Genomic DNA, 12,621 nt, shown 5'->3' with positions numbered 1-12,621 from the left:
CGCGTACATCGGTGCATTAATTTTTATTAAGTTTTACTTATTTCGTTTTTTTTTTTTTGAGAAGAGGTTTTACTTTTTTATTCATACATTCAAATTCAAATCTCACGAATCTTTTTTTATATATATTGAATTTTGCCCTAAATCTGTAAGCAATCAACTATTAAATTTAAATTTCTTTTTCTTACACATAAAATTGTGAGGGAAAATAAAAAGTTTTCGTCCATTATATACTAAATTTTAATTTTTAATAATTTTTATCAAATTACTGACGTGACATATGATAAGTAAAAAAAAATTTGATGTCACACCAATATTTTTCGATAACACGTCAACGTTCTAATCAAATAGGATTAAAGTCTAAAAAATAAAAGTCAGTACACCAAAATTGAATTTAAAAACTTGGACCAAAATCCAAAATAACGAAAGTTATTGGATCATAAATTATTTTCCTAAATTCTAAAGTTCGAAATTTTAAGATTGCAAATAGAATTAAATCAATCGGAAAAATTTTTGGTGATAAAAAGCCGAGAAAGCTCTAAATATTTTGTGTGTAATAGAATTTTTAGATTGTAGTCCTACCATTCTAAAAGAGTGATCGCTCTATCTGGAGAGACGAATCGCCAAAAGTCAGAAACAGACTACTAATCTTCTGTCACATAGAATCTGCCCCGCATCTTCTTCTGCAATATTTTACCAATAGCATAATTACATTGTAGTGTTTGATCGTGCTTCAAATGTTTTAAACGTAACAATCTCATATTTGAGGTAGAAATTCATTTACAACAGAAAGCCGTGGATTTTTTATTTAAAAAAAAATTAAAGCCACGAATTTTTTAGAGGCAATTATGAAGAGAAAAATGGATTTACATTATCGCAATAGTTACATTTAGCATCGCTATAATCACGTTGAAGAGCAATTGGGACGCTAGAATTACAAGGTCATCATCAGAAATCATGTATTTAACTTGCTCAAAATTTTGATGTTTGCTGCTATAATCTCAGCTGCAAACAAGAGTCCAAATATAAATAATCCTCACCAAAATAATATAATTTGCAACAGGAAATTCAGAATTTTTTTTTTTTTAAAAAAAAGTACGTGCTTATCATTTCTTGTGAATCCAGGACCTAACTTGAGAACAATGAGAGCGACAGTGAAGCCATTTTCTTGATTGCGAATGAAACCAAGTACTGCCAAAAAGATGAAATTATAGCTGCTGGTTCAGGTAATTTGAGTCGGCGTTCGATCTTGGGGAGCCTCCCAAGTATCCAGAAACTGTTCCAGAAACACTTGACACAAAATTATTCAACCAAGAGGTGCTTCGAGTCAATAAACTAGCCTGTGTTTGCTCTGGCATTTCATGCATAGTCTTCTGTTCTTCCTCCATCAGTATCTCCTCCCGTCTTTTAGCCATATACGATTTTACAGCTTCAACTCCTTCGTTAACAACTTCCTCTGGAGGTATCGTGAGAGGGTTTTGGTCCAAGTTAAGTTTAGTGAGATTGAAAAGCTGGCCAAAGGTGAAAGGCAATGTATGAATCTGGTTGTTGCTCAAATCGAGTTCTTTTAAGCTGATTAGGTCGGAAATGTTGTCGGGAAGTTCAGTTAAATCACTGAAGTTGCTGCTAAGATTCAGAATCTCGAGATTTATCAATTTCCCAACAGAAGGTGGAAGACCACGAAGCTCGTTGAAATGTACATCCAAGAGTCTCAAGGATTTCATTCCACCGATAGATGTGGGAAGAGATCGAATTTTGTTATATTGGATTGAGAGCCTTTTTAGATTCACTAGTTCGAAGCCTATATTTGTTGGTAAGTAGGTCAGTTTGTTGAAACTGGCATCCAACTCGATCAACAGCCTGGAAACAGAAGAAAACTTAGTTGCATGTTGTCAGTAATAGTTATAACATACAAGGACTTGTATTGTTCAAGTATTTGATACTTACCTGCAATGAGAGATGCTGTCAGGCAAAGCGATTAGTTTGTTTCCCGACACATCTAAGATTTTCAACTTAAACAACAGGCCCATTGAATCAGGCAATGACTCCAAGAGATTAGTCGAAAGATAAAACTCCTCGAGGTTTTCTAATCCAGAAACGGAATCGGGAATTGCCTGTTTCACCAAGAAAAGATAGCCGAATAGCAATCACTAAATGCAAAGCAAAAGGAAAACTAGTTTCCTGCTATAAAATGCAAATTAAGCAAGCAGAGTCCTATTCTATATTCAATCATATTGTGCATCAACCTCATGAATTTTGTCATGTTATCTGTCTACTTATAACCAGAAAACATCACAAGAAAGCAATGCTAGCAATGAAAAGAATGAAGGAAAACATGGCAAGATCCTTCCGTCAAATATACCCCTTAAAATGGCAACGATATAAAAATAAATTGATTCAATCTCACAATGATCTCCCTTCCTCTTCATATTTTTCTCAAAAACACGAAGTTTTCAGGACCTCGCTAATTTGCTTCTAAATCTTCAGCAAAACTGAAACACACAAATCGTCAGAGTACAAAGGCACCACGTTGAAATTTGAACCAAATCAATTCAAATTTCAATTTCTAGGCTCTCAGAAACTTCATTAATTGTAGCCTAAACAAACAAGAAACACAAAGGAAACTAAAGGGAGTTTTAAATAATGCAAATTTTCTTCTATGACTAGAAGTCGTCAGACTAACAGCAGATTTTTCAAATCATCTTTCGAAATAGATATTAATGATTCTTTTTTTTCCTAAGAAAGTATGTTGATTTTTTCCAAGGAGCATAAAAGATGGAAGAGACAGAAACTGAACTTCATAACACAACATACATATCACATTGCTTTAAGTTTGGCTTCACATTTTTTTATCCTTGGACTCTCCAACCACATCTTTGCGTTTCCTTTACACTGGGTGCAAATTATCTTTAAATTTAATGCAATTGCAACAGCAGCTACTGCTTTTCGTATAATCAATGGAATTTTGATGAGGAATTTATTCAATGAAAAATTAGCTAATGTGAAACCCATGGGTAAAAGAAAACAAGTGTGCAAGTTTATAGTCAAGTTCATGAAAAGAAATGCTTTCATTGTTTAGGCATTCAAACTGATTACACAATGTATAAAAACAATCCTTCATACGTATAATCTGCTTCAGCAAAGAAAATCCAAAATTCTTAAACAATGTAAACACTGATGTAGTAAAAAAAATCCAGAGCCTTTCTATCTACAGTTAGATTTTGGAGGCATTAGTCTTAGGCGGGCGGGGTTTTCTTTGAGCCTACAACTCTTTACTAACAAAATGCTGGTGTGAAGCCAACAAGAATCAACCCACTCTGATATTTTGCGTGTAAACTGCAAATTTTTTCATCCAAAAACCATCTATCCCCTTCTCCCTATCCCAAAGTGTTGGGTCCGTCACTACTGACAATATCATCTAACAATTATCCACAAGTAATGACATAATCTTCCAGCCAGAAACTCATCCTATCATCACTTAGTATATTCACAAGATGCTGCCTTTGAAGTGATAAGTATAACAAGATTCAATACAATTCAAACACATTATAAAACAACAAACTGTATCAAGAGCTTAAAGAAACCACATAAATATCCTAACCTCAAGCTGATTATTGGAAACATTAAGCACAACCAACGATGCTAGACTCCCAAATGCCTCTGGCAGATCCCTCAATTTTCTCTCTGACAAATCAACCCTCTCAATCCCCTTGCCCGATCCCGCTTCCTTCAGAATCCTCGCCAGCTCCTCATTCATTTCCTCTGCTTCCTCCAAATTTTTCCCTCCCTCCTCCTCCTCTATGAAATTGTCGCCCTCCCCTGCAACCGCCGCCTCGTATATCCTCTCCAACCTTCTTTCCGCCTCACCCAGCATCTTCTCATACGCCTCGTGCATCTCATCCAAAGTGATCACCGCCTTATACATCTTACAATCCTCGTTCAATTCATCCGAACCCCTCGATGAATGAGTATTCAATTCTGACAATTTGAACCGGGCCGTGTCCACAGCCTCATGATCGGGTCGGGTTCCGAGCGCTTTGAGAACGGATCGGGTCTCTGCGAGGTCCTTAACAGCGCAGCGCATGGCCGAGATGAGTTTTGGGTTATTGAGGTGGGGCATTTTCTCGGCCAGCTCGAAATGAGGTTCCTGAGGCTCGGACGGCGGCGACGGAGGGTTCTCAACGTCGAAAGCAGCGGCGGCGTTGGAGAAGGAGCGTTTGATGCTGGGGAGTTTGGCCATGACGTATGAGAGGATCGGGAAATTAGTTGGATTCGGATCCATTGTTAGCTGTTGCTCTGGATTTTGCCTGCGTGAGATTTCAGCAGATATTGCAATTGGACGGACGGGTAAGTGAAATGTAAATGCGGGATTAATATTTATCGGTGGATGCTTGTCTTAGATTCTCACGAATTTGTGATCATCCTATGAAAAAGTATTATTTTTTATGTTAAAAGTATTATTTTTTATTGTGAATATTGATAAAATTGATTCGTGTCACAGATAAAGATTCGTGAAATCCTACTGACGTTATCGATGTCTTTATAAATTAATTAATATTCTAAACTTGGCTGCCCTTCGATACATACAAAAGATTGAAAGATAGAGCTTCAAATCTAAGTGCATGTAATATTTATGTTTCGGTTTTGTTATAGATTTTTACTAATTATTTCATTAAAAAAATAAATGTTGCATTACTTTTTCCTAACTCAAATATATAATCATGTCATTAAATATATTAATTACTTTGTAATTGTTGTTCTTGAAATTATCTTTCCAAATACCAGATTAATTATTTGATTAGTTTTTTCTTTGAAGCCCGCGGTCAATAAAATAAACATTTGGTATCCAAGTCTATTGGGTCCTGAACGGATTAACTTTTTTGTGACATATACTTGAATTAGTCTAACATGCTTACTAATGTGTGTATCCAAAAGACAGTGAGCCTGTTCAAAACCATGTGTTGTTGTGTGATGTGTTCTCTCTCTCACCAATTGTTTAAATTGTTCATCCTTCTCATTCAGTTTGCATCTCTTTTGAATCGACTTGCAATTGTGATAACAGTTAGTTTTCACTTTCATAGAGTAACCAGATTGACTTTATTTGCATTTTAACCATGTTCGGCTAGACTTAGAACTCTACGGTTAAACATAGCCTATATCTCTATGCTTAGCCTTGTTTTCTTAAGAAACATTATGGCTAGGTTGGACTTCTGGCTGATCATGTTCATATATTGTGCTAGATTAAACAAAGTTTATCATCTTAGATTTTTCTTTCTCTGTAAATGATTGAGTATCTGCCTCAGAATAATTACATTCGTTGTTGCCAAACCTTAAGCCGATTTTTTCTTTGGCTGGTTTTCTGCAATTCATGCATATTCTCAATGGAAAAAAGAAGACTTGTTCCAAGTTGATTAATAACATCAATCGTTTATTCTCATTGATAGCCTTCATATGTTCGCTAGCATATTAAGTTTCACCCTCAAATCGTCAAGTTCCTTTCGCTGTGAGTAGCTAGAGTTGCTTGACTTATATATTAGGCTTTTGTTCTCTATCTTGAATTCCTCAAATGATTGCGAAAGTCTTTCATACTCGTCTATAATATTCAGTGTCATGACAAGATCCGATCATGTAAATTCATCAGCATCGAAGTCAAATACTAGATAATCATCGGCAATTTTCAGTTCAATTATATGTGATCTTCGGCTCGACATTTGACATGATACACTGGACCTTCTCATCATCACTCTCCTAGATAAAATCTCTGAGGTTTAAGTATCTGATTCTGAGTCCACCCATTCGTTTTTACTATCCTTAGAAAAAACAACTTTCTTATCTCTTTTATTCTTGAAAGATCTCTTCTCATCCTTAGCTCTCTTCTTCTTGTTGGGTATTTTTTACTCGCAATCGCACGGTTGTCAAGTTTTAATATATAAGAGTAAAGTATCGTTCCCACGAGGAGTGTATTAATAACGTATATCAGTGCTTGTAATTAAAATAGTCACGATTTTATCTAGAAGAATTAATTAACAGTTTGGTTTGCTTAAAACGAATTAATTGCAAATAAATATTAATCTAATCACTGAATGGAGAAATATCAATGAGATAAAATATCTAGAGGAGTGATTTCACTAAGTTTCCACAATAATTATTTCTGGTTGCATTTATGTTCATGAATTCCAAGTATTTAATGGTCAAGAACACTTAATTATTTTATTCCCCCTTTCCCAAGTGACTAATAAATTGTATCATTCAAACTTCGATCCAAACATCCCTAATAAGAATCTAAGTTTAACTGATAAATGCAAACGATCGATGATCTTACCTAGGCTTCGCTACAGTTATAAGCCTTCCGAACGATATAAACATTCAACGATGTGTCTCTAATGATCTATAATCCTAGTCCCTTCCCCGAGTTGTAGAATTAATCAGACAACAAACAATTTATAGCCGATAAACTGAAGTCGAATAAAAACAAAGGAATATAAATAAAACAAAAGAAATTCAATCATTTAAACAATCGATCAAAATTTTCGCATCAACAAAGTTATGTCACCCTCTAGAATAGAAAAGTTAGTTCACAACAAAATCTAAACAAAAACAAAGTGTTGCGTGTTTTCATGATTGCTCACAAGCGCACGACGTCAAGTTATAGTAAAATGTATTTTTGAGTGCAAGTGTCAATCCCACGAGGAGTGTAAATAAAATATATATCAATGCTTGTAACTAAAATAATCAAGACTATATCTAGAAAAATCAATAACCAGATTGGTTTGTTTGAACGAATTAATTGAAAACAATGAATTAATTTGATCACCGACTGGAGACATAACTATGAGAGAGAATATCTAGAGGAATGATTTAACTAAGTTTCTACGATAATTCTTTTGGTTAAATTTAACTTCATGAATTCCTATTATTTAATGGCTAAGAACACTTACGTGTTTTATTCCCCCTTTCCCAAGTGACGAATAAATTGTATCAATCAAACTTCGATTCAATTATTCCTAATAAAAATCTAAGTTTAATTGATAAATGCAAACAATGTTCTTACCTAAGCCTCGCCAAAGTTATACGCCTTCCGAACGATATAAACATTAAACGATGTGTCTCTAATAATCTATAATCCTAGTCTCTCTCCCGAGTTGTAGAATTAATCAGACAACACACAATTTATGGCCAGTAAATTGCAGTGAAATAAATGTAGAGAACACAATTAAATAAGAACGGAATTCAATCATCAAAATATCAACGTCAAATCATCGTATAGACAAAGCTACGTCAACCTCTAAAATGGAAATTTAGTCCATCACGGAATTCAAGCGAAGACAAGACATATTCACAGTTTTAAACATCACTACACAATAAAATAAAGAAGCGAAGGAAAAGATAACAAATCCGAAGTGTCGTCTCTGTCCCCAGATCTGTCGTTCTTCATAATTGTGATTGTTCTTCGCTTCCCGAATCTTCGTCTCGTGTGTGCTTTCGGTTTCTCGCGTCTCTTCTTTCCCAAGATGGCAGTTCGTGCGTGTTCTATTCTCCCACGGCGGCTCTTTCCGGTTTCTAACCTAGGATGCGCAATTTATAGTTTTCTGGACGTTCGGCGCGCGCGGTTGCGCGTGAAGTCGCGCGGCCGCGCGCGCACTTCTGTCCAATGCCATGCCCCTCGGCTTTGTTTTCTTGCATTTACTTTGCTTCGTGCCCACTATTTTCTCCATTCCTGAAATGACAACAAAAACAAACCAAACACGCATAATTCTGTTCGAAACAAGCATAATTCAAAATGGATTCTAATATAAATTAAGTGCAAATCTTGCACTTATCACAAAGCATGTTTCAAAGTCTAGAAATTGCAACACAAGAAAATAAAAAGTCAAAAGATTAGATGGCAAATCAGAAGTGGTGTTTCTATCCGCAGATTCGTCGTTCTTCGTCTTCGTGATCAATCCTTGCTCTCTAATTCTTCGTCTCCTTGTTTTCTCTCGTTTATCACTGCCTTTCTCTTCCAAAAACGGCTGCTCCTCTTTCTGAACCATATTTTTCTTTTATGTTTTGTACAGGCCCGTTAATTCAAGCCCATTTGATGAGTCTCCGCACGTACTAGCGCCGTGGTGATGCCCCTAGGCGCTTGCTGGGTCGATGGTTAGTGTCGCGGCACTGATGGCGTAGCACCTAGGCTCTTGTTTCTTGGCAGTGGTGGGGCCTAGGCGCTGAGTTTTGCCGCCTAGATGCTAGATCTTCGACCTTGCTGGCGCTGCCTTGTAGCATCTAGGCTCTTGTTTTCTTCATGTTAAGCCTTAGCGTTGCGGCTCTAGTTCGTTGGCGCTGCAGCTCTAGTTCATCAACCGTTCGACATCAAAAATGCCTCTAATTGTCATCATTTGTCCAATAGTGGTTTATTTCCTGCACGACACAAAAACAACAAATACCAAGCATAATTCTGTCCGAAACTAACATAATTCAAATGGATACTCACATAAATTATTGCACTTATCACTTCTCATATGGCTTCTTATCGTCTTACTCGTGCTTATTAAAATCTATAATAATTTGTCAATTTTTTTAACAAATAAAGGCATTTCTTCATTGCTTATCTGATTAGTACATTTTTTGCTAGAAGATTCTTCGTTGGCGGTCAGAGTTGGGGTTGTGGCAACTAGAAATTTTGTGGGTTGTTGAGTGGTAGGCTCCTATTTCGTCCGATTCCCCAACTCGAACTCATTTACTTTTAGATCTGAAAACAGGTCATGAAGCTCGAGTTTGTTGAGGTCCTTGGACTCTCTCATACCCACCATATTTATATCTCATTCTTTGGACAATGCTCTCATCAACTTCAAAGCAAGTTCACGGTTAGAGTATTATTACCAAATTATACAAGTTCAATAACAATATTGTTAAACCATTCATCAAACTCGTTCAAAGTCTCGTCGGGCTTCATCTTTGCATTGTAAAACTTCTGGATAGCAATCTCAACGTATTTCTTTAGTTTGATCATTTTTCTCGCAAAGTGGGGTTAGTTTTTCCTATATATCTTTAGCAGTTGAACATGTGTTAATCTTTCCAAACATGTTTTTTTTTTCAAGGGTCTTATAGAGGATGTCCTTGGCAATGCTGTCATACTTTGCTTTATTTTTTTTCCTCTGTGGTCCATTATGACCGATGATTTTCAACCATCTATGGCGTGCCTCTGATATGGATATTGATGTGAGCATTGAGAATCTTCATTAGCATTTATGAGGACATACCACATATCATAATATTGTGTTTCTAATTGTGGTTGCATATGTATCTTGCCTGCATATGTATCTTCCATTCATCATAATCTTTTTTGAGAACATATGAATCTTGTTAAATATGTCAGTATAGATATATGATTGTCAGAGAGCAAGAACCATTGATCTGATATCACTTGTTGGGATCGAAAAAGAGTTTAAAATGGATGAATTAACTCTTTTAAAATTTATATAAAACTTGAGATGGTTTTAAAAATTATTATCTGCTAAAACATTTTCTTGAATGACTAGGTTTAATTGAACCACTTCAAATAATTTTGAGTGCAAAAAACAGTCAGTTAGACCTAGTGATAAAATATTTATTCATTGCAAGAAACATTAACGAGACGGTTATAATTATGAAAGCAAACACGATAAAGTGCGCAAGTAAATGAGACAGAATATATGGATGTTATGAGATAAATACTCATACGTCACATCTTCTTCCTCTTAGGAGTGAATCCACTAAAACAACAATGTTTTGTAATAACCCACTTTGACGGAACTTATCACCGCCTAAATCGAAACTCTTAGTGATATCTCAACAAAATCTCTAGCTGTTTCAGAATCTTCGGTTCACCAGAAACCAATAAAAAAACCATTGATTATCTTTGACAACTGGAGTTGGTAGGATATCACAAAGATGATCCTTAAAAGATCTGATATAAATTGATATGTGTGTGTTAAGTGAGCATCATGATGTTGAAAGAATAAAAGTGCTATGAGTCTTGCATACTGAAAATTTGAATCTTGTTAATTTATTTGCATATTTATACTTGAAAAGCTCCAACAGTCGGAAACTTTCAATGATCATCTGTACTAAATTCCAACAAAATGACATTGTCAATCTCTCTTCTTCGTACAATGCATTAAATAATCATTAAACCATGCAAATACTTAAACATGCTTCTAGACCACTCATTTAAATATATTCAAATAAATTTTCATGCATGCATGTGTTTAGTATGTTCGGGTTTTCGGGCGTTACAAAGGCCTTCCGAGATACTCTAGTTTTTGCATCCTTCCATGTTAATTCTGTCAGTGGTTCAACAAATTTCGAAAACCCTTCGACGAATTTTTTATTGTAGCCAGCCAAACCCAGATGTAATGATCCAAGTTAAGTTATTAATAAAGACTTATTTAAACATGATTAAGATATCATTAATTAAGAAAATTGAAGCAAATATTCAGCATCCAGTTGGAACCACCAATCTAATTTTGGGACTACCGGTCGATTCAGAACTTCCGAAGGTGACTTTGAAGCTTCCAAAGTTTTGAACTGTGCAGCCAGCAAATCAATAACGTGTCCAATGAATGATATAGGTGGATTTTACTTATTTTTCTTATCGTGTTGTGTCCCCCTATGTTGCATTTATCATTTAGATTTCATGCATTTTGTGTTGTTTTAGCATAATTTATGTTTTCTTGTTGCTCATGCGTTTAGTTGGTGAAAATGCAGGAGATTTGTGAAGAAACTGAAAATGAAAGGGAGAAATTCGAAAGTCATCCGCCCGGGCGCACATTTATGTCCGCCGGGCGCCTCCAAGATGTGAGAAAGAAGTTTTTTTTCGAGAGTCATCCGCCCGGGCGCGTCAGAGAGGAAGTGAAAATAAAAAATCTGCGAAAGACATCCGCCCGGGCAGAAACTTATGTCCGCCCGGGCGCACCTGTATTTTTGGAAAAAATTTTGGACGATTCCTTTCCTTAGTTTCTGGATATGAGCAATATGGTGGGGGTGGGAGGACGAAATCAGATCATTCAGACTTTATTGGAGAGCCGCCATGAAGCTTGGAGAGGAATTCGCGCTTGGATTGCAGATTCGACAATTTTCCGGGCGTCGTTCCTTGCATTTTCGTCGAGCCTAGTATTTCTAATCTAGTTTTTATCATTCAAACATTGTTTTGTTTATTTTAATTATGAATTCTAGTAGCTAATTTAACATATTTGTTGGGATTTAAGGGGATCCTATCCCGAACTTTGATTTAAATTAATTCACATATCGATTTCTGATTTATTCTTGATTATACTATTGTTTGATCGTGTTGTTAGAGCATAGCTAACTTTAACAACGTTTTTATATTGCGAGTGAGTTCGAGAGAATAACTTGTGATAGGAACGAGTAGTATAATCCGTGGATCTACAATTTACATAGATATATGAAATTGGATACGCACCGATAGTTGTAGTCCTAAGGATCGAAAACTAGGGGATTTCATAGATCGACATGCAATTCGCTCTTGATAAATAATTAAAGATATTTAATTACTTCATTGAGTAGAATTACTTTGGCATAGCTCGAGAAAGTGTGTTCAATTGAATAGAAAATCATGTCGGAAGCATATAATCATTATCAAACGAATTAATTAATTAACGAGGGGTAGGTGAACCGACATTCCCAACAAATTCATTTCTCATTGAATTTTTAATCAACCATTTTAGATATTATATTCTATTAATCAATTCTTTAATAATCTTATTTGCATGTTTATTTGATCATAGTAGTAATAATCAATCAACCAATTTTTCGTTGCTAAAGATTTAATAACTGAAAATAATAATTGACAAATACAGTCTTCAGTGGAACGATACCCGTACTCACGTACATTATACTATTACTTGACATCGTGCACTTGCGTTTAATTTTGAGCATATAAAACCATATTTTTATTAAGGATTTCACAGTGCAAGTTTTGCTCGATCAAGTTTTTGGCGCCGTTGTCGGGGACTGTTAATTCACAATTTTATTTTTAGTTATTTTCTTTAGCATTGTTTCATTTTATAAAGTTAACACTTCATATTCTGTTATAGATATCTCATCCAGTACATGCCAAAGTCACTTGACGTGGAGCTTGAGCAGTTTGACCCTGAAATTGAAAGAACTTTTCGCATGAGAAGACAGCAGCAGAGACTGAAAGAACTGATGGAGAGGCACGAGAACGATCATGAGGAGAAACACCATGATGCTAGACATGTTGAGATGCCACGCCGCATACCGATGCTGGAGTATGTCCAACCTTCTTTGGATGGAGCACGCCCCAGCATTGTGAGGCCCATTGTGCGGGCAAACCACTTCGAAATCAAACCAGCTATAATTCAGATTATTCAAAACACAATCCAGTTTGGAGGATTTGCAGTAGATGACCCAAACATGCACATCGCAGATTTTCTTTAAATTTGCGACACTTTTAAATTTAATGGAGTTTCTGATGATGCTATAAGATTGCTTTTATTTCCTTTCTCCCTACGTGATAAAGCTAAAGCATGGTTGAATTGTTTGCCTGTAAGTTCGATCACCACTGGGAGGACATGGCGAAAACGTTTTTAATTAAATACTTTCCTCCATCCAAGACCATGA

The 12,621-nt window shown here is 35.7% G+C and overlaps 1 protein-coding gene across 1 annotated transcript; it reads right to left on the bottom strand.

Moving 5' to 3' along the window:
• Nucleotides 1-942: 942 nt before the first annotated feature.
• On the bottom strand, nucleotides 943-4,365 carry LOC142531088 (plant intracellular Ras-group-related LRR protein 3-like). The gene is made up of 3 exons (XM_075637115.1): nucleotides 3,599-4,365; nucleotides 1,945-2,111; nucleotides 943-1,857 (listed from the first exon to the last, which is right to left on the bottom strand). The coding sequence occupies exons 1-3, from the start codon at nucleotides 4,277-4,279 to the stop codon at nucleotides 1,206-1,208; spliced, it is 1,500 nt and encodes a 499-aa protein (XP_075493230.1). The 5' UTR covers nucleotides 4,280-4,365; the 3' UTR covers nucleotides 943-1,205.
• Nucleotides 4,366-12,621: the final 8,256 nt, after the last annotated feature.

This window comes from Primulina tabacum, chromosome 17, assembly GCF_025594145.1.
Source record: "Primulina tabacum isolate GXHZ01 chromosome 17, ASM2559414v2, whole genome shotgun sequence".
NCBI lineage: Eukaryota > Viridiplantae > Streptophyta > Magnoliopsida > Lamiales > Gesneriaceae > Primulina > Primulina tabacum.
The sequence above is the reverse complement of the archived record's forward strand: the minus strand, read 5'-3'. Positions and strand labels throughout refer to the sequence as shown.

Coding starts and splice junctions, on each gene's coding strand:
- LOC142531088 (XM_075637115.1), bottom strand. CDS start 4,279: ATGGATCCGAATCCAACTAATTTCCCGATCCTCTCATACGTCATGGCC. Junction 2,112..3,598: donor TTTCCAATAATCAGCTTGAG/GTTAGGATATTT, acceptor TTGGTGAAACAG/GCAATTCCCGATTCCGTTTC. Junction 1,858..1,944: donor GACAGCATCTCTCATTGCAG/GTAAGTATCAAA, acceptor TTCTGTTTCCAG/GCTGTTGATCGAGTTGGATG.